This window comes from Mchenga conophoros, linkage group LG14, assembly GCF_057382185.1.
Source record: "Mchenga conophoros isolate Kocher_MC1m ecotype Shallow Benthic linkage group LG14, M_conophoros_male_GT1.1, whole genome shotgun sequence".
Lineage (NCBI taxonomy): Eukaryota > Metazoa > Chordata > Actinopteri > Cichliformes > Cichlidae > Mchenga > Mchenga conophoros.
The window spans coordinates 8,775,271-8,798,993 of NC_140539.1; the positions used below are offsets into that span (position 1 = coordinate 8,775,271).

At 39.5% G+C, this 23,723-nt stretch overlaps 1 protein-coding gene across 1 annotated transcript in view; it reads right to left on the reverse strand.

The window, feature by feature from the left end:
* LOC146559205 (calsyntenin-2-like) overlaps window positions 1-23,723 on the reverse strand; it is a 331,275-nt gene that overhangs the window by 100,116 nt on the left and 207,436 nt on the right. Inside the window, exon 5 of the mRNA XM_085245053.1 lies at window positions 19,526-19,675. Coding sequence (XP_085101179.1) covers window positions 19,526-19,675 — 150 coding nt within the window. The remainder of the gene's footprint in view (window positions 1-19,525; window positions 19,676-23,723) is intronic.

Below are 23,723 nucleotides of genomic sequence, written 5' to 3' on the forward strand. Positions count from 1 at the left end.
AATCACACGAAAAGCTCTCGCGCAATGTGACGTGCATGCACAGGCACAATAACACACAGCTCTGCACTAATGCTCAGCTGTCTTAAAAGCAGAGCGGGTTTAGTAGGAAGCTATCTGGTCTCTATTGAGTTGTGCGCTCGCCTGCAGTGCGCTGAGCAGAACTCACACAGAGGGCCCAAGAGTTCCTCTCTTTGTGAATGTGAAAGGAAGACGAGAGGCAGAGGAAGCGGGGAAGACATGAAAACAACCATGTGAAGCTGGTTCATCAGTGCTAAAGTACAAACTCGCTGAGGTTTGGATCATGAAAAAGGAGCTTTTTATGTGTGTGTGCGCTCAAGTCAACAATCTTGTTTTTGCATCTTGCGTGTGAAACAAGGGATATGTTTCTGTATGATCACGATCTAAATATTTACTGGCATCAAATCGTAAAAGTAGTGTTGCTGTCACTGAGGAGTGGCGCACAGTCTACTGTTGTTACGTTTATGAAGCAAAAGTGCAAGGTTAGGCTGCTAATCATGCTGAGCAAATTTGTTAAGTTTTGTATTTTTCGTACCATAAGGCGCACTGTCGATGAATGGGTCTGTTTTCATAGACACCAGATTATAAGACGCATTAACCAAAACAAGAAAGTCAGATAAGTCAAACTTTACTCAACTCATTCTTCTTGCTTCCTCTACTTCCGTACCGCTCCGTAATTCTGTCGCAGCTGTACTATTCCCATGTTGTTGCAGTATATAAATGACTAACCTTGTATTGTGGATGGATTATTCTCCTGACTGAAGTTTGGTCGGTTTACAGCATCCTGCCATGCGATTGCATTTGTCCCTAACCATCATGAAAAACCCTCATGTTAACTTTTATCGAGTGGAAAAAAGTTAGCATTCATCCTCCAGCTTCCCTGTGTTTATGCTAACACAGCTGTGTTGCTAGCGATCATGCATCATTATATACCAGTTAGCCCAACTCCAGTAACCCTTCAAACATCACAGCTGTTTAGTTTTCTGTCTTCATTTATGTTGGAAGTGATAGCAGAGCTGCATGTTTTAATTTTTTCAGAAATCTCTCAGTCAGAACGTGCTATATCATGTTTAGGTGGAAACTAGCGAGCTAACTTCCTGCTAAGTTCTAACGCCGTTAAATTTAATAAATTCTGTTTTCATGGATACCTGGATGTCAAACTTAATTGTTACACCTGGTAAAGCAGCAACACTGAACATTTTATTAAAGATGAAAGAATTTAGACAATTTTTAACTCTCAGTGATGGTGCAGTGTTCGTTTGACTTTGGGACCTGAAGTGGACGGAGTTTTGGACCCAGATTACTACGAGTCCACGAGGCTCCTGACTACGGTAGACTTAATGCTCCAACGATCCATCAAGCGGTGCGGCTTCGTAGCTTACCAAAGTCGTACTAAAACATTTTTTGACAGATTTTTGAGCGTCGTGTACAACATAAAATCAGTTAGAGGTCAGTAAGCACAACCAGAATTCATACATAAGGACACCAAATTATAAGGCGCACTGTCAATTTTTGAGAAAATTAAAAGATTTTAAGTGCACCTTATAGTGCGGAAAATACAGTAGATAAGGCGCACCGGATTATAAGGCACACTGAAAATATGAAAGATGGCGACATGTCTGGTCACACCACAACGTGCACCACCACAACCTTCTCTAGAGTTTATAGGAATGATCTGAAAAAGATGAGCAGGAGTTTTCTGGGAAAAAATGTCTTGTTGAAGCTAAAGGTCAGAGGAGAATACCCAGATAGATTTGAGCTGAAAGAAAGCCAACATCAGAAGAACCAGTCATTGTCACCTTCACCAAGAAGATCAAGTTTTTCGCAGTGTTTGGATGTGTGGTCACTCTTTCCGAGTGGCAGGTATGGGGTAGGTCTGTCTGCCATTATAGTTTGCATCCAAATATCATGTCACATTTGACCTCTGACCTCACTTTTACATGTCACATTGACCTTTTTTCCAAGTTGATCCCAAGCTGTGTTATATCTTTAAAGAAAGAATTGACAAGAGAAAGACAATAAGCTGCCCATTTAGTGATAACTATACTGCAGTATAATATTATTTATTAAAGTTATTCATGTCCATTTATTTACAAATCATTGCCTATCAAAGTCTGTCAAACTACTCTTATCTGATTTTTACTGCACTACAAACTTGTATGTATGTTTTAAAACAACAAAGAAAACAAGTTGAATACATACAAAATACTACACAATTCTCTTAAAAGTAAACACTGCCCAGAATTAACAGTACAGTGAGCTGCTGTTAAGGCTGAATTCTTACAAACACACGTGTAACCGCAGACTATTTTCATTGTCTTATTCCTTGTCTTCCCACTTGAATATTAAGAGATTTGTCAGCAGATATGGATATAATATTGATAGATAATCTCTCATAGTAGAACCACATATGAATATTCAGGCACTGAAATTGCTGTACACACACAAATACACATCATCCTGCCTGAAATAAAGGGTGTGAAAAGCAGGGAAAAAGACACGGTGGGGAAGGAAAGATGGATAGAGGTGCTAAAGAAAATGATGCATCATCACACTTTCACACTGTTCCCTGTCTCTTGAGGGTGTGGAAGAGTGAGTTTTCCTGTGCATGTGTGTATGCGTGTTGTGAGTAACTTGCATGCTTTTAAATGTGTATGGAGATGTGCAGATGTGTAGGCGAATGGTTATGTGAATACTGTGTGTGTGTGTGTGTGTGTGTGTGTGTGTGTGTGTGTGTGTGTGTGTGTGTTCGTGCGCACATGTAAAAATGCTGACTCCATGTTCAAGTATTGGAAGAGGTCATCATTACTTGTCCCAGCCATCAGTGAGAGAGCCAATTTACATATAAAAGAGCACTCTGCTCCTCTTTTCCTCCCTTTTCTTCCCTTTCCTTTTCCTCTCCGCCTCAGTCCTCCTCCATCTCTCTCCACTTCATCTTTCTGATTTCTCTTGTTTCCTCGCTGTCGTTAGGTCTCTCTCTTTCCCCCAAAGGATTCATTTTAATGCTTTCATGCATGCTCTTTGTGTGCCATACAAGATACTTTTTGTTCTCAAGTGCATAGAGAGCTCTTACTTGTTTCACCAGAGTGCAAGACTTGCAGTTGAAAAATGTGCAGCTCACAAAATGCTGGAGGCTAAGAAAAAAGTAGAAAAACAAGGTCAAAATGCAAAAAACACACCAGTGACTGGAATGATTTTTCCTTTCTCAGTGTTCCATGATAGGAAGTTCATTCATTGCCTCACATTATCAGTGTAAAGCCAGATATATTATTTTGGAGTGTACCAGAAGAAAACAAAATGATCTATGAAAATTGTTTTTGATGCTTTGTTTGGTCATGTCTAGGGATGGGTATTGATAAGATTTTAACGATTCCGATTCCATTTTCGATTCTGTTTAACGATTCGATTCCTTATCGATTCTCTTATCGATTCTTATTTTTAAAAAAAGAGAACACTAAGTTCGATTAGCTTAGAACTTTGTTTTATATCTTCTCTTTGAACAAGATAGAAATTTAGGAGTAACATGGCCTTACAAACCCAACAGTGAGATCTTAAGAGATCCACAGCCTATGGCTCTTCAATGGGGGTCCCCAGGAAAAAAAATGTAAATGTAAATGTAAAATAATAAAATAAATATTCTCCTGTAGCAATAACAAAGTGTAACATAAATTATTCTGTAGCAATTACACAAGAATATCCAGTAATGTCCTTGCCTACAATTAAACACATTCACTTACCAAAGTGAAATCGGGGGCATCTGCTGTGGCAAATGGGTGCAAGCCTTTGACCACAAACTCAGTCACTGCTCGGTGACATTCGTCTATCCTGGCCTGAAAGGAGACGCTACCGGTAGACTGCAGTGAGAACTGCCAGCATCTGAGCCAGACTTTGTCTGTCTCTCTCATCACGGTCACCTAAATGCACAGTAATGGCAGGTTTTGTAATAAGGCAGATCGCGCTAACATAATATGCACTGTTAGTTGATTATTTACCTGCCATATTAACGGGAGAGGACGTGCAAACGTTACCGCTGCTGCTGGGTTGAGATTCACGAGTCCGGAGCGGAATTAAAAACACGACATTCATTTAAGGTTATCGCGTGTTTTGTGAGCAAATGCTTTTGCATATTCGTAGTGTTTCCTCCCTTAAATGAAGTATCTACTTTGCAAGTATTGCAAGTTGCCCTGTTGTCATCCGTTCTCGTAAAGTATGACCAAACTTTTGAGCATTTGAGCCGCTTAGGCGCCGTGTTTCCTGGCGGGTAAATAAAGCTCCACAACGTGGTGACGTCATTCGGGGCGACTGGAATCGATAAGGGAATTGTTTGGAAAAATGGCAAACAATTCCAAGGAATTGAAACAGTGGGAACCGGTTCTCAACAAGAACCGGTTTTCGATACACATCCCTAGTCATGTCTTCAAAATGATGGTTGCACTGAAAGACAGGTTTATCATTACCAGGGTGCTGCAACGCAAAGCTAATGTCAAGAAAGAAAATTATAATTACTTACTTACTAACCAACCAATGGGAATGCAGCAAAACCTGACACAGTCACTGAGTGGCATGACGCTTGCATCACACAACAAATTCAAACTGAAAAATTACTGTTAAAATGTGCAAATGAAATCTGTGATTCCAACATATAAATCTAATTAGGCTGTGGCAGCAGAAGCCTTGTTTGTGTGATTTGTTTTGCAGCTGTAATAATCAACTTGCCAATGTGATGTAGCTGGGAATAAAAAAGGATTCAACATAAAACTTTCTGTTATACACAAGTTTATTAGCTCGATGACCCACAGTGGCTGACATCCAGAAATCCTACCAATGCTTGGACAAAGTTGGAGTGAAAGACAGCACAGAGGCACTAATCACGGCAGCACAGGAACAAGCTCTGAGCACAAGATCCATAGAGGCTGGGGTCTACCACACCAGGCAAGACCCCAGGTGCAGGCTGTGTAAAGATGCCCCAGAGACAATCCAGCACATAACAGCAGGGTGCAAGATGGTAGCAGGCAAGGCATACATGGAACGCCATAACCAAGTATCTGCATAGTGTACAGATTGCTGGAGTTGTGCCAGCTCTGAATCCAGCAGGTTCTTCTGGTTCTTTGTGCATGCCCATTATGGATGAACCTCTGGTCTTCAGGGAAGACTGATGGGAGACTGGCATGCTAGATACAGTGGGGCAAAAAAGTATTTAGTCAGCCACCGATTGTGCAAGTTCCCCCACCTAAAATGATGACAGAGGTCAGTAATTTGTACCAGAGGTACACTTCAACTGTGAGAGACAGAATGTGAAAAAAAAAATCCATGAATCCACATGGTAGGATTTGTAAAGAATTTATTCGTAAATTAGGGTGGAAAATAAGTATTTGGTCAATAACAAAAATATAACTCAATACTTTGTAACATAACCTTTGTTGGCAATAACAGAGGTCAAACGTTTACTATAGGTCTTTACCAGGTTTGCACACACAGTAGCTGGTATTTTGGCCCAGTCCTCCATGCAGATCTTCTCGAGAGCAGTGATGTTTTGGGGCTGTCGCCGAGCAACACGGACTTTCAATTCCCGCCACAGATTTTCTATGGGGTTGAGGTCTGGAGACTGGCTAGGCCACTCCAGGACTTTCAAATGCTTCTTACGGAGCCACTCCTTTGTTGCCCGGGCGGTGTGTTTTGGATCATTGTCATGTTGGAAGACCCAGCCTCGTTTCATCTTCAAAGTTCTCACTGATGGAAGGAGGTTTTGGCTCAAAATCTCACGATACATGGCCCCATTCATTCTGTCCTTAACACGGATCAGTCGTCCTGTCCCCTTGGCAGAAAAACAGCCCCATAGCATGATGTTTCCACCCCCATGCTTCACAGTAGGTATGGTGTTCTTGGGATGCAACTCAGTATTCTTCTTCCTCCAAACACGACGAGTTGAGTTTATACCAAAAAGTTCTACTTTGGTTTCATCTGACCACATGACATTCTCCCAATCCTCTGCTGGATCATCCATGTGCTCTCTGGCAAACTTCAGACGGGCCTGGACATGCACTGGCTTCAGCAGCGGAACACGTCTGGCACTGCGGGATTTGATTCCCTGCCGTTGTAGTGTGTTACTGATGGTGACCTTTGTTACTTTGGTCCCAGCTCTCTGCAGGTCATTCACCAGGTCCCCCCGTGTGGTTCTGGGATCTTTGCTCACCGTTCTCATGATCATTTTGACCCCACGGGATGAGATCTCGCGTGGAGCCCCAGATCGAGGGAGATTATCAGTGGTCTTGTATGTCTTCCATTTTCTGATGATTGCTCCCACAGTTGATTTTTTCACACCAAGCTGCTTGCCTATTGTAGATTCACTCTTCCCAGTCTGGTGCAGGTCTACAATACTTTTCCTGGTGTCCTTCGAAATCTCTTTGGTCTTGGCCATGGCGGAGTTTGGAGTCTGACTGTTTGAGGCTGTGGACAGGTGTCTTTTATACAGATGATGAGTTCAAACAGGTGCCATTCATACAGGTAACGAGTGGGGGACAGAAAAGCTTCTTACAGAAGACGTTACAGGTCTGTGAGAGCCAGAGATTTTCCTTGTTTGAGGTGACCAAATACTTATTTTCCACCCTTATTTACGAATAAATTCTTTACAAATCCTACCATGTGGATTCATGGATTTTTTTTTCACATTCTGTCTCTCACAGTTGAAGTGTACCTCTGGTGCAAATTAATGACCTCTGTCATCATTTTAAGTGGGGGAACTTGCACAATCGGTGGCTGACTAAATACTTTTTTGCCCCACTGTATGCTTTCACTGCTCTGGCACCAGTTATCATCTGTCATCTGTTGTTTTTGAACATGATTAATCTGCTAAATTTGTCATTACTAAGTGTCTGGTGCTGCAGATATGAGTGTGAAATTAAAGGTCTGCACTGTAAGAAACATATTTCTATTATAATAATCTTATAAAGCTTTTAATGGAATTTAATGAAATTACACCAGTTCTCATTCTGCAGAATTCTGTGGGAAAGCCTCCTAAAAGACTCCAATTTCATGTCTAGAGTAACTAATTCTTTTGCCCCCTCTGAGGATTGAGTGAAAATGACAATTTAATCCTGTGTGTTTAAAGTGAAGACACTAAAACTATTCAGTAAAAATCATCCAAAAGTTCCTTTTTGGACTCTACAAATTGTTCTCTTTATACCATCTTTGTTTTTGTCCTGCTCATCATATCAGAAGACTGAACAGATTACTCAAGGCATCCCATGTCCTCTAACCCTCATGGGGGACCCCAAAGGAATCCAAACCTGGCATACACTGTAATCCCTGCAGCATGTCTGCCCCAGGGTCATTTCTCCCTACATTGAGATTTTCCCATTGTATTGCTCTTTAGTCACATCTAAAGCTTGTAGGTGCGGGAGAGGGTGAGAATGCAACATGGCTGTAGTGTGTAGCAAAATACATCTACATAACTGGAGCCCCCGCTAGACAAGACCCAAGGACTTAATGTTCCAAACCTTTTCCTTAGACACAGAGACATGTCTCCCTTATCCTTCCCCTGAACTCTTCTTCTGTTTTTCTCCCTCAGACGTCCAGTCACTCCATTTTGTTTTATCCCCTTTCTCTCCCCTTTTCCAGCTTTGTCATCTTGACAGTAAGGTGGCAGGGATAGCTCAGTAGGTAGAGTGGTGGCCCCATGATCGGAAGGTCGGGGGTTCGATTCCCCTGAACAACTACCCTGAGGTACCCCTGAGCAAGGTACCGTCCCTACACACTGCTCCCCGGGCGCCCAGTGGCTGCCCACTGCTTCACTGAGTGAATGGGTTAAATGCAGAGAGGGATTTTCCCCACGGGGACCAATAAAGTACACTTTCTTTCTATAAAGGAAGCTCCGGTCTCTGCTGGCAGAGAGACTGGGACTGAGGAAATAAAAACACTGATATGTATTTATGTCAAGACTTTGTCCAACTAAATAATTTATGATTAAAGGAACATAAAGATTATCATGTATTGCAGTTGCAACCAAACACAGTTTAATTCATGGCAGTCAATATTTTAAATTTTCATTTCCCTTTTGGTATACTGTTATAATGTAGATCAAGTCAAAACTAATCATATCAAGTGATCACTGCAGAGTAAAAACTCAGGCTTCAGAATGGTTTCCAGCAATTTATATATTGTCATATTGTCACATATACTGGAGTTCCATCTGACTCTGTTTAGGAATAGTCTTTTTTACCTACATTTGTTAGACTTCCCTAAAGTAAAAAGGACACGTGGATAGTATTGTTTTTAAGACTTGCAACAGGTAAAGGTCAAGATACTTGTTTGCTCATGAAACTGAATCGAGGACGCTTCAACTAACAATGTGACCCTACATATTCTCCCGACTGTTGCATGTTTTTATATGTGCAACAGATGTTACCAGTAACAGGAAAATTAGGCTACTTTTGTATATGAAAGTATATTTTTTCTTTTTAGAACAAGATGTGACTTTTTAGTATAAATTTATAGTTTTTGGTTGTTTTTTTTACAACTTCAACAATGGCAGTACTCACATCAGTAGTTTTTAAAAAAAAGCTGCATTCATAACATTATTTTCATCCTACCACCGGCGTCTCTTAAGATACAAAAAAAGCAAAGCTATGGATTTTACCCGTACCATTATTCATTCATCGTTTCTAACTAAAGCCAGACAGAAGAATGAAAAGACTTTGGGTGAGATGATCCCTGCGACAATGCGCACAAATTTGTTATGATGTGATGCAATAAAAATGAAAAGTGGCAAAAGACAACAGCCTGAAAACAGTGATGTGCACGAACTGCTATGACTAGCAGGGGATCAGAGAAGAAAGGGAGCAATAATGAAAGAAACATGAACATGAGGGTTGAACCTCATGTTCATGAGAGGAATCATATGGGAACAGGGGAAAGGGGAAAAGCATCAAAACCCACAAAAGAAAAAAGTATGAGACACAGACATTAAGGACAGGGAGAAACGAGGAAACAATGAATTTAATATGGGGAAACTAGCTAATACAAGTGAGGGGATGAAAAGTGCTACAGCAGCAGTCACACAGCCTCAGTGTGAGATTAGAGAGGAAGCAAGAGAGGAGGTGGTAAAGGAAATGGGAAAAGGAAATGCAGAGTAATTTATTTTTCTTTTTCCTCTCTTTAATTCATCCTCTTCCTTCTTTTATCACAGATCAGTACTGTTGGCTCCCAAGACACACACACACACACACACACACACACACACACACACACACACACACACACACACGCACGCACGCACACACACGCACGCACACACTGAAGAGTTAGCCAGAAAATTCAGCTTCTTTCCTCAAAGAGAGAATTTGCCTGAAAGCCTCTGTTGCTCTCAGAAAACCCTCTGCCATGAGTTAGCAGGTTCAGTAGACAGTTACCACCACATTTACAGTAACCTTTACCAGGAGGACCCTTGCAACTGCAACTATTTATTTATTTATTTTTTACCAGTTTTAGAGTAAATAAAACTATTTAACAAAGGATAGGAAGAGTTTATAGTTTTGGTTATTTCATAACGTTAATCATGTCCAGTTTGCTGATCTGGAGCATTCAGGTGTTTGTCAATACATATCCAAAGTCTTCCAACGAGTAGACATCCCAGCCAAATTTACCCCATAGTAAGACTGTCCAATAATCATGGAAATTGCAAAAAACCCAAGAGCTACATATCAAACTCTACAGGTCTCAGTTAGCACGTTATATGTTAAATTTCATGAGAGTACATTTTAGTTTGTAAGAGCTGCCAGAATAAAATCTCCTCTTTCCCGAAAGAACATGGCAGCATGGACTTCCTGAACAATGTCCCCTTGGACAGATGAGACCAAAGTGGAGATGTTTGGCTGGACTGCACAGCACCGGATTTGGCAAAAACAAAGCACATCAGGGCAACAACCTCCATAGAGTCCACCATAAATTCTTCTGTGTATCAAAGTATTCCAGCGTCAAATGTCTAATAGGTAAAGCGTTACTGAAACATAGTGATAAAACAAGACAATGATCCCAAATCTACAACTGAAAAAGGAAAGAATCAAGGTGTTGTAATAGCCCACTAAAAGTCTAGACCTAAACCCGACTACTTTCGAGCACCCGTAAGAGAGCTGTGCACAAATGAATTCCCAGGCCTTCAACAAACTGAAGCAATGTTGTGAAGGAGAGCGGGCCTGAATTCCTCCACAACCAAGTGAGACACTGATAAAGTCATATTGAAAAAAGTTACTTCAAGTTATCACTGCTAAGACTGATCTACAAGCTACTGAATTATGGTGGATACACAGTCACGTGAAAACTAAGCAATAACACACCACAATTCAAACTACTTCATGACTGCAAATTAAGTGCATATTTGAACATTTTTCATTCATTAATAAATGTGTATTTATGTCACAGTGACATTTATATATTCTGACAAAAATGAGGAACAATTGTTGCCTAATGTGTGTGAAAAAAATCACAACATCAATCTCTGCACACTTAATGTCTCGACGTCTTAAATGCAGGCCATTTACAATCCTCTTGAAAGCTGCTACATACAGGCATCTATTAAGACCGAGTTTTCATCTTTTTCCGATGCAACCCTTTTTTACAGACAATCTGCCAAACCAGAGCCTCTTATCATAATCATCATCAGATCTTTGTTTTTTTTCTCCATTAGATAAATGTCATTTTATCCAACAGGTCTACCTCACCTTTTATGGAATTGGTCAATTCTATTCATTTTAAGGAAGACAAACTGCGAACATTACTCCAATCCTCATTACAAAAACCATTAAAACTGAGTAGTATTGACGTATGGTGCATGCATTTTTAATAACTAGTCACATCTCTTACACTGCATGCTCAAAAGATATAAAATTCATAATTATCTCGCCTCACGCTACAGTTTTATGGCCAGGACCATCAGTACATTGTATGTCAATGACTTTTTCTTCACTTATATCTTCTGCTGAAATGGAGACATCAAACAATCTCAGTAAGGGATATTTTTAGTTCATAGATTCATAACTATATTTCTGTAAAACCTGCATGTTGTCTGCTTGTTAAACAGTTGAATAATTTGTGTAAAAACTAGAGTGATATGATAAAAGGTTACTGTTCAATTCAAAGTTGAATAAGAAATGCCACCTCTTTCAAAATAAGTGTGTGCTCATGTCATAATGGTGCCATCCATGACTCTCATTAGGAAGAAAATGATTGCGACATGTAAACTTTTAAAACATAAACATCTATGCTATATTGCTCTAATTATTCCAGTGTGGAAAGCAGACATGGAGTCCAAGTACACACTAATTGCCTCTGGGGTTAGTTGGAGTTTGGGGCTGTAGGTGGTTATGAAAGAAAGACAAAAAGAAAAAAATGAAACTGCGCTGTGAGCATATTGCACATTCACAAACATGGACACACAAATATTTAAGGCTCAAAAAGCTCAAAAGACAACGGAAAGACATGCATATGCAGATTTTTGTTTTGAGCAGTGCGACATCTGCCAGTCAAGGCCTGTGCTTGTTGCTGGTTGTGCAGTTGTGTGCTTGTGACTACAATCTCTGCTGTGGAGTGCATAGATGACAGAATTGGTTTTGGAAGCTGTTTTTCCTGTTGTTAGTGATGATAGCACACATTTCATTCCTTGCAAACCTAACATTCACTTTAGCCTCAGCTACACTATTTATTTATTCACAAATGATAGCACAACTCAATTTTATTTACATAGCACCAAATCACAACAATAGTTGTGTCAAAGTGCTTTAAATTGTAACGTAAAGACTTCACAACAATAAAGAGAAAACTCCAACAATCAGAACACCCCCTATGAGCAAGTACTTGCCGACAGTGGGAAGGAAAAACTCCCTTTTAACAGGAAGAAAACTTGAAAGTATCTTGAAAGTAGAGATAGTGTCTGTCTCCTGATTCCAAACTGGGAGCTGGTTCCACAAAAAATGGGCCTGAAAGCTGAAGGCTCTGCCTCCCATTCTACTTTTAAATACTCTAGGAACCACAAGTAAACCAGCAGTCTGAGAGCTCCCAAAAGTGCTCTATTGGGGTGATCCAGTACTATGAAGCTTGATGGGCCTCATAATTTAAGACCTTGTATGCAGTGGCGGTCCTAGCCTGTTTGGCGCCCTTGGCGAACACTCCCTCTGCCCCCCCCACACAAAAAACATATTAAGGATTGCACATTAACATAAAACTTGTCAGAACCATACTGAAATTCACCAGAGAAACACACACACACACACGCACGCACACGCACGCGCGCACACACACACACACACACACACACACACGCACGCACACACGCACACACACACACGCACGCACGCACACACACACACGCACACACACACACACGCACGCACACACACACGCACGCACGCACACACACACACACACACACGCACACACACACATATGAAGTTAGAGAGAGTATGCATAGTATGCAAACGGCTACCAACAGCCATCATAATTCGTCATACAATGAGAACAGGACAAATCAATTTACAACGACTAATTAATATTAAAATCTGTAACATAATATATTCTTTGGAGTTCAGTCTGTTACTGTTACTATTTTTACCATTTCTTCTTGGAGCAACTGTAACCACATAATTTCCATAAGTAACATACGTATTCTGATTCTGATTGTTTCAGGATACATGACCTGCCATTATCCAATGACACATCTGCTTACCTGTATCTTTTTCTCGTTTCTCCTCTTCTTCTTTTCTAATTTTTATAAACTGAGCACCTGGCTTTGAACTTTTCTTGTCCATCTTCCATTGGTTTCAATTTTGCACTCCAGTATGAACACAAATCCCCCAACTCGAGGATCAGGATCACCACAACATAACCTAACAGACCTGCACCTTAGTTCACAGATTCACTTTGTCTACGGTTTATTTCTGGGATTTCACACAACCCAGGATTCAAAACATGAATACATGATGGGCTTGGATTTACAACATTATGATTGAAATGTGCTCTATTTGGAAGCAGCTGGCCCCCCTCCCCTTTCGACAGGTTGTGTGTGAGACTTTAAATCATCAAACTGTAAATTGTAAATTTTAAATTGTTATTGATCCCTTTACCCCGAGTCCTAAAGTGTATATTTATTTTCTTACTCTTCTTATATATGTTGTTTGTTTACTTGCACTGCTGTAACTGGAGCCTCGTTCTCTCATCTCACTATATACCGGACTGTATCGGAGATGACAATAAAGTTTACTTTGACTTCAGCACCGAGCAGGCGCACCGAGGGCTCTCGCGCTCACTTTTCGCATATAGAATTTCAAAAAATTCGGGGCAAATTATAAGTCTGTATCATTATGTCTGGTGTTTTCATGTTTGTTGGTTTATTTTTATTTAGTTTTATTTTGCGAGTTGGTTATTAGATGCTGCTCCAGCCAGCCAGAGAATCCCCCGCCGCCCCGTCCTCTCCTCCCTGTGCCGCAAGCAGCGGGCGCACCTCGCAAACGGAGGGCGCCCTTACTCCCAGTAAATGGGCGATAGAAAACCGATCGGTGCCTATGCCATTCCCAATATGTGCTGGCTGATGTCGGGGCAGCATGAGTACGAGCAATTTTTTTTTTTTGCCGATGCCTGTGATGCCGCTCCCCACCAGGATGGCACCCCGGGCAACCGCCCGTGTCGCCCGTATCAAAAACCGCTACTGCTTGTATGTGAGGAGCAGGATTTTCAAATTCAAGTCGGGAGACATAAGGTCTTTCTTTCTAGTCAATGTCAGTACTCAAGCTAACTCTCACACATGATGAATAGGTGCATACACTTTCTCAACATCACCATGTTAGCGTTGCCATTGTAAGTACACTGCCCTACAAGTTTATCAGTATTGAGCTGCAAGTTTTGTCATAGTTCCATGATCCACGACAAATAATACGACAGACGTAGGAATTTATAAACCAAAAAAAGCATGATTAATTTTAGGATAAGTGTTAGTCAGTGTTATCAGTGTGTCAGCAGTTAGATAAGTGTTTCCATGTTAGGCATATGGTGAGATGTAGTAGAACCTAAAATAATCAGGCTGAGGCCAAACAAATAAATGACATGGGTAAAGCGAGGAAGATTGCAAACACTGAGACAGGCGGCTCTTTAAATGCTCCAGGGAGACTTGCCAGGTCTTCCCAGTAGCACTGCCTACCAGGAGCCTGTAAGACAACTAAGGAGGAGGAAAATAGGCAAAACACACACATTTAAATTTTGCTTAAATTTTTCAATTAAATCACATTATATGGTACAAATTTCCTTTTCATGCGTATCCATAATGTGCTGATCAATATATACTGTCTTTTGTAACACCAAACTGTAGATTAATAAGCAATGATGTCATACACTACAGTTACAAATAACTTCAAGAATCCTTTGTGAAACTTTGAAGAGTGTACCTCCGTAAAGTCAATTTAGTTGTGTTGGTGACTGTCTCTGTGTTTGACCACCATCCAAGGACACAAACACTGAGAAAACAAACAGTCTCAGAAAACAAAAAAACTCAAAGTGCTCAGTCTCTAGTCTGGGGCCTCCTGGCTTTAAGACTGACCACATAAAGCTTTCTGTCAATGTGCCTGTTATTGTGTTAGAGACAAACTGTATCACACCAAATAAAGCTGATAGCCAACCCTTCGAATTTAGAGAAGAGGCTCAACAGCCGCTCCATCCATTATTAGTTTTTCGTGTATGTCTTTGTGTGTGTGTGTGTGTATTCACATGTTTGTCTTTGTATGTGGGCAGAGGGAGAAGGGAGATTAATAGACAAGATATGAGATGGACTATTATACTTTGAGAAGTTTTAAATAGCTTTTCACTGGTGGAGGGAAAAAAGCAGAGGCGGTGTAGTCTCCGGCTATAGAACAGTGTGCTAAAAAAAACGATGAAGAAGTGATGCACCGGTGAGATAGTTACAGAGCATATTGGAATTGAGAGGGACAGACATCGGCATCCTTCCAAGAACCTGCAACAAATGAAACATAATGTTCACCAGGAAGAGATGCAGGTACAGGACAGATTCGTGGGCTCTGATCAGAGCACTGATTGCAGGTTTACATGCTGAGGGAACTAGATGGCACTCTGAACCATGATTCATGTCCAGTTAATTTGCCTGTGTATCTTCATCCATTAAGATCTGGAAAAGGTTACTTTGGACACAGATGTTTGATGTGTAAAACACCAGATGACTCTTGCTGTTTTTTCATATTTAAACCAAGTGGCAACTTTCAGAGCTGAAACAATTAAGCCTGAAGTGCAAAAAAGTATTCTTAAAAATCATCGCCTGGCACACTCATCCATACTTTACTATAGTCAGGTGCTTGGCTAGCTTAATTGACAGGTTTCAGAAGTCCGCTAGATCTCACCTATAATTATTACTCTCAATAAATAATATGATCTGCTGCGTGAAAAAGTTTTTGCTTCAGTTTTGATGCATGAAATTCTAGTATCTTATTAGGCTGTCAGATATGCATGTCTCTTTGTTATTAACCAATTAATTAAACAAAAACAGGACAGTAGGTCAAGGTAACTTTATTTATACCCATAGGCAAGGTAAATTTGAAGTAGGTAAAACACTGAAGCTTTAACAATAAAAAAGTCCATCAGCATCAGACGCAACTACCTCCATGATTTTTGTCTTTTTTTTTGGGGGGGGGGTATGATTTAGATCTTTTTCAGCCAGCAGGAGTTCGTAGAAACAGGTTTTGACAAAGCGTCTCATTTGAAGTTGATATGGGTAAATCTCTAGGACATCTTTGTTGTTACATACTAATATAATGATTTATATGGAGACATGTTTTCGTCTGCTGGATTGCCAAAAGCCAAATAACTACTCTCTTTTAGACCTGCCTTTGGCTGATTACAAACCTTATGATCTACTAATTGGTGGACAGCTGAAAACAGCTGTATGATGTGGCTGAAAATACTACACACACCTCTGTAAATGTGAGTCTGTGTGTGTGTGTGTGTGTGTGTGCGCGCGCGCACAGGCAGTACCCTTCAGTAAAGAAGTTTCCAAGAACAACTGAAGACCTGAGATTGGTAGAGACACACAACTGAGCCCTGCTGTCCAGAGCCAGAGACCATGGCTAACTTGAACAGACAGATTACAGTTTTTTAACTGCAAGAAAGCAAATTTTGTGTGTGTCTGTGTGTCTGTGTGTGTATGTGTACAAGCGCACCTTTGACATTCCTGCAGTAGCCTGTGTTTAATACAACAACCACTAGGCCTATTAAATATCCCCTGATCTATGGCCGTGGCATTTACTTTTCTCTCCATCCTTTGCTTTTTTCCCTGCTGACAAACAACTCTCATAGCGACAAGTGCCCTTTCATGAAGGAACAGTGTCTCTGTGTAGATTTGTGTGTGTGATCTTTTCACCATAATTTCGGAGTTCAAATCTTAACTTGAAAAAATGCTCACACAACAGCAGAGTGTAAAGACAGCATTATCACAGAGAACGTAAAGGTTACCTTGTATGTCCATAACAGCTCAAAGTGCTCTGTGTGTGGCTGCGTGACTGTAAGCGTGCCAGGCAAAGGCACTGAACTTGTGCACACACCCACCAAAACCTAAAGACCGATCAGTTCCTGATTGGCAAAGTGAATAAAAAACAGACCATTTTATTAATATGTAATTTTCAGCTGGATTAGATTTTGTCCGGGGTAGTCTAAGGTTTAGCAGTAGGTTACTTTGTTTCAACTAAACATCTACCCAATGGCAGCTGCCCTCCCTGATGGCAGTGGTCTCTCCCAGAAGGGAAAAAATAAAATAAAAAAAATACACAGGCACAGCACTACAATAAAAGAGCACACTATGATAATTTGGCCTTCAAACTGTCCCAGTCTCAGTTCATCAGCATCCATCCATCCAATGCATGAAGCAAGCCTCGTCTAGAATTAAGTACTTCAGTACCGACAGCAGCCAAAGGATCAACTGTAAATGTTGTCACTGATGGTTCAGAGCTGTGCTGGCAGCAGGAGGTGTATACAACATTAAGCTTGGGCTTTTAATTTTGTTATTAGTTATGTATATATGTGAATATGTGAGTCTATGAATGTGTATTTATATCATAATGACCAATTTTTTCTTATGTGTGACCTATTGTGTTGTGGCATCTTGATAGTTCAACTGTACATTGTGAAATACGAAATATTCAAAGTGCCATCGTGATTACTTCTAAATTAAACCTTTACCATTAAAACACAACAAAGTGAGCAATTGTTTTAAAATACATTTTAATATCATATATTTATGTAATAATTTGAATTGTAAAATAAAGGGTGACATTTTTTACACTTTTCTTTCCCTCATTCTTTGGTTTTTGATTCCCGTGAATCTTAAAATTAAGCCTCCTACTCTGGTGGAGTTTGAATTGATCCATGTTAAGAAATTATTTATACTAAATAGTACTAATGTTAAATTTGATTGCTTCCCCCTTTTCCCATCTTAATTTTTCCACCTTGCTTGGGAAACTGTGGAGACAAAAACGACTGTTGAATATTTTATTTTCTATATTTAATTTAAAAGTGTACAACGACAAATGTTGAAACTGAGAAATTGCCTTGTGTTTTTGAAAAAATAAATGCTCCTCTTGAATTTCACGCCAGGACTATGTTTCAAAAAGGCTTGGAGAGGGGCATTATTACCACTGTGTTGCATCACCTCTTCTTTTAACACCACTGTATAAATGTTTGGAAACCGAGGTGAACAATTGTAGTTCTGAAAGCAAGATGTTTCCCCATCCTTACTCGATATACTGCAGAGTTTTAACAGTTCGACCCTTCTGGGTCTATTTTTTGCCAAATGTGTGTGTGATAGCTCGCGCCTGCAGGGAGGCCAGTTTATTACCTGATCTCTTTTACTAGAGTAAGAGTGATGTTTTAATACCTGCTGGTTTGGCGTTGTCTTATTGAAATAAGCAGGAGCTTACCAGAAAAAGCTGCCGTCTAGGTGTTAGAATATAGTCCAAAACCTTTATATGTCATGCAGATATGAAGTTATATATGCCAAGAGTACTAATGCAATGCTGTGCATGCATGGATCCTAGCTTCTGAACTGTGCACCGATGGTGAGCCAGTGATTTCCTCTATGGTTTTCTTTTTCTCAGACAACACCAAAAAGCAGCTGAAATTTCGATTTATCACGCTTATCTAAACTCCTCTCCCTCAAACAGTTGTGGCAGATGGCTGCGCCTCCCTGATCCTGGTTTTTTGGAGGTTTCTTCCTGTAAAAAGGGGTTTTCCCTTCTAACTGTCACCAAGTGCTTGCTCATAGGGGGTTGTTAGATTGTTGGGAGTTTCTGTATTTACCTCACAATACAAAGTGCCTTGATGCAGATGTTGTTGTGTTAGAAAAACAATTTAACTGAATCATGTCAATTATTACTGCAGTGGCCTCTGAAGACCAGAAGATGATCTCTTCAGCATGGATTTTGGATCTTGTACAAAAGTTATCTTAATTTTCAACTCTTCCTCTTCTTTGCTCTTAAACATTTAATATTGATGTTTGTTATATTCATATTTCAAACAGTGTCCTAGTGTTGTTGGAAACAGAATTATAAGATTCTTTTTTTCTGTGAAATTCCTGAGTCACATCAGAAACATAAACACTTGTCCAGAAGCTTTAAAAAAACATACAAGTTGGAGGACTGAAACAAGATTGAATATGAGCCAAGCAACTTAGCAGTTTCGTCAGGGTTCAGTGGCTGCCACTGAGCTGCTGCCAGGGTCCTCATTTACTGCTGTTTATCACCAGCCTGCTATCTTTGCGTTCTGTGGGATAAATGGCTGGATGCCAAAGAGCACATGAATCACCTTGTTAATGACAGAACAACACAGATTGCGCATGGTTACATGTGAAGCTGAAAACAGCATGTGGCCATCTTTCATCACGTGCTGCCGCCCTCTCTGACAAGCGTAAATTGCATCTAAAGTTATCTTAAGCACTGTTTGTGTTGTTGTGGCAGCACTCAGACGCTTGCCTTTGCATTACTCTGGGGCTTGTTAAAGCTGCCAAGACCATCTTCTGATGCGCTAGGAGCGGTATAGGTTGAGTCACAGTGCTTTTAGTAAAGTGTTGTTGATCACACCAGCTACGCTTGACAGGCCAATTCCTCAGGGAGGGAAAGAGAGACAGAAAGAGGCTTAGAAAAGGAAAGTGAGAGAGAAGAATATAGAAACATACTGTAGGTAAAGAAAGATGAGAAATGTAGACATTATGATAAGCACAAATGGAGAAAAATGAAGCATGCTGACTTAAGCAACGCATTTAGAGGTAAGTAGGAACACACACTATGAGTAATCACTTACAAATAAGCACATCTGTGAACATCAATAGAATGAAGCCACACACAGACTGCACAGACTATAATCACACACAAACAACCGCATCTGTGTTTCTGGGTGTATAAACACCGCACAGTCAGACCTGCCTGAAATCTGTGCACACAAACACAGACAGGCAGATATAACAAGGACCAACCTTGCCAGCCAGGTTTGCAGACCGGCTTGACGTCAATGCGGACAGGAACGCTGTGCAAGGCTCTCTTCTGGCCGCAGTCCCAGGCTGTCACCTGGATCTCGTACTGCTGCTGGCGATCATAGCTCAGTTTCTCCGTGTTCCGGATGTTACCTGGTAGGGAAGAAAAGGTCGAGGTCAAATTAATCCAAAATAGCTTTTTAAAGCAACTCATTATAGCGTATTGTTGAGTAAATCCAGCTTCCCTATTGTGTCTCATAATGAACACATTTTGTGTTTAGTGGTTTGCCAAAATTAAATGTTTTAAGAATAATAAAAAAAATAAAATAACCATCATTCAGTTAGTAAACTATTGTCTGGTTTGTGTGGCAGTGATGAAGTTAGAAAGTTGCAATCGCTGTGTCCAATTTTCTACAAAAGAACTCATCCTGTGCAGTTAGATTCTCTGTTAAATTGTTCAATTTAATTTACACTTCCCAACCAGCAAAACACCTGAAATTGATTTAGGTAATTAGGGAAAATATAAGGCAGCTGTAGATTTGATCCATTTGGGTGGATCAAATGGTTTATGGCCTGGACAATAAACGCACATTTATCCTAATTTCACATTAGACAAAAAAGGCAGCTCTAAATGAAATTAACTGTGGTTGAATCACATTTCTCTTCTCATGGGCCAGAAACATTTTGAGACTAAACATAGCTCCCATTGGCTGAGTTGGTAGAAAAATGGAAGACATCCAGAATTTTTGGTTTGAGGAACAGCTATAATTAAAAATCAAAAGCATGCTAACACAGCAGGAAAATATTTAATGGTACATGCACACAGGGCCGAGTAGGGTTGTTTTCCATGCATGCTCTGGATTAGTCATGACTCTTGAGTACTTAAGTATGTTAATATAAAAAAAATGAGGTTAAAGACACAGTTGACTACTCTTAATGGCAAAACTCAGTTTTCATCCACAGTGGCTGCTTTACTACAAACTTGACCAGGGATCACAATAAACTGCCAGACAGTTAAATATGAGTACTGATGCTGATGCTAGTGCTAGCTGGCTCTCTAGCTAAAAGCACCATTGTTTTTCAGCCATTGATGCTACATGTCTTGATTTGATTTTATGTTTATACAAGTGAAATTGCTGTGTTATTACATACATATTTAAGGTTAGTCTTTTACATTGAAGTAAACTAACATAAATATCTGAATTGTTTAGCACCTTAAATCGTCATATATGTGGGCTAATCCAACCCAACCACTATTAACTGTTAGCAGATCTACTGCTACTGGCACGTTTAACAGCTGATAAATGAAAATAAGTATAAGTGTGTGTTAATGTTGCACAGCGTGTCGACCAAAGCAGTTGGAATGCTAAAAACAATAACTAGCTGATCCCAGCAGAACTACACATAACAAATATTAGGAAAATCTTAATACGTTTCATGCATCTAAAAGAAAAATAAACAATATATTTAAATATACACATATATAATATGTTTTAAATAAAAAAAAAACGATCAACATCTCAATTTTAATTATTAGATCTGGGATCTAATAATTAAAACCTTTAACCTGGAAAAAGGCTGCAAGTTCAAAACATCCAAGTGTCATGTAGGTCTTGAGCCTGTGTTTTGGTTTTTAAACTGTTGATTTTTCTAAATGATTCATTGTTTTGAGTTCTCTATGTCCCTTGGGCTTCCTGTTTTATTTTGGTAGTCTGTTGTCTCTTATGAATTAGGTTCAGTTTGCTTCCCTTACCTTGTTACATCTAATTTCTTCTTGCTGTGTTTCCCAACTGTCTCCACTCTCCCTAATCTTCCCCTTGTGTATATATTGTCTCAGTCTCCCCTTGTCTCTCGTCGGAGTCTCTGCTCATTTGTTTTCATGTCCCACTAGTCCCATGTTTCCTTAGTTTCCTTTCCCAGTTTAGGTTATTTGTTATGTCTTGGTATTTCTTTTGTACTCTCATGTTCCAGCAACGCTCGATTTACATTAACTCATTCCTGTCTCTCTGCGTCATCTGCATTTTGTTCCACACTCAGCTCCACACGATCTGCAGCCCGCAGATCATGACACCAAGTAAATATAAAATGCTCAGTGGAAGCATTTGGGAAGTTATTACATATTACAGAAAACAGCCTGCACATTTTTTGTGAACCATTTTATGTAATACATACCACAAACACAAATCTGAGTCTGGAGTTTCTAAATCATCAGTGGCTGGAAGTCAGATTTTATAGAGTCATAAAATGGGTATGTGATCTTTTACAGCTAAATGAGTTTCATTTTACTGCAGTCATAAGAAATATGTTATAGCTATGTTTCTGTACTCATCACTAGACTTTTACATTTATTTAGAATGGATCTCTTCTCTAGTCTGGTGCCTTGAAAAATACCCACTTTGACATTTTAGCATAAACCATAGTATCGTAAGTATATATACTTGCCTATGCTCTCCCTTGTGGAAAATGAGAAGCAGCAGTTCCACTTGAATTGGTGTCTACTGCACGACGCTGTATATCTTAATGACATTTTAGACTTTTTAGATAACACACAACGTGTATCTGTTGCTGTCTTCTTTTCCCTTGTGCAGTTTGTTTGCTTAAAGGAGCAATGAGTATTTAATTTTAAACCATCCCAATATGTCATTGTCAAATTAACTTTGATGCCTTAATATAATCACTGTAACAAATGAGATCACGGCAGAGATGACAGGTAGCCTCCGTCTCTCAAAGTGTTTGATTAGAGCTAATGTTTTTTTAAAATTAAGAACACATTTTCATTAAATCCATGCTGCCTTCTGATTCAGAGACAATGTTGCCCCTGTCTTGCCATTACCACAATTAGTCCTTTCATGTTATTATCATCCTTCAACAATGAGATTACTATTGTTGTAAAAATCCTTGCTGGTTAATCAACTTCTGATATGAATCATATCAAAGCCCTTATCAGTTTTAATTAGAGATTTTTTTTGTATTGTCAAATAGAATGAAATGTGGATCTGGATACCTACTGGCAATCAATAGAAATAGAAATTATCACAAAGGTTTGTCACTTTAGGCTTAAAAAGTGCACACTTTACTAGATTACATAAGGTTATCCGGGCTTGCACAAAAACTAGGAAAGTTGAATGAAATTTAGAAATGATCAAATATGTTATGTACACCTGCATTTTATTATAAATGTACTCACCATTAAACAAATCCCAAAAGGTCACACATGATACAGTTAAAAGTGAATGCTAGGAATGCTGGGAAAGCTTAATTAAACAAGAATATGCCACAGTCTGGCAGGGATTCAAAGGGAATAATGATTGCATACTCAACACCTTAGAAGGAACACCTGTTTCCCTCATGGGAAAATGAGCAGGAAGACAGACACAAAAAATAAAATCCAGTTAGTGAGTTCAAAATAAAACAGGAAGTAACTAAAGAGAAGCCCAATATTATGATAATATGTAAAAAAAAAAAAAAAGTAGGAGTAGAGTACAAGATGCAATAAACTGCCTTAAGAGAAATGATTCTGAGGTATTTTCAGCTGAATTTAAATACCACATGTTTGAAATGAAAGAGAAAAAAAATCTGGAGTGTGGACAAAAATGACCTTTGCAGACCTCTGTACCGTGTTTCTTTGCTTAGGTTTAATGCCTCTAGGCTACATTTAGCCTCTACTAACATAATAGACCAAAATATTTTACAAACATGTCTCCAGCTCAGATGAGATGGGAAGAGTGGGTTGCAGTTACTGCTGCTTACTATAAATGAAAGTGTATAAGGTCTACTTGTATGAAACTTCTATGAAAAACATACAAGAGTTTTTCAAGATCCCTTGAAAAAATATATAATGAAACTCGTATGTTTTGGATACTTACTAAAACAATATATGAAAGTAATGAGAAAGTGGCCACTTTCATGAGTAAATCATATAAGTTTTTACTATTTCTTTTCCATATGGGAAGAAGCGTTATACAGATGCAAAAACACATTTCTAAAGTACTACATCTTCATCACTGCAAAGTAAGAGAAACTGGAGCATATTCAGTAGGAACATGACTGTTCACAGCAAAGATCACAGTAAGAAAACAGCAGGCAATCCTTAAAGAGCCAAAAATTCACAGAGTAACAGCAAAAAACAGAGCCCAAACAAAAAAACAAGGAGCACCAGAGTCCAAAAAACGCAGGAAAGCATATCAAAAACAAAACGAAA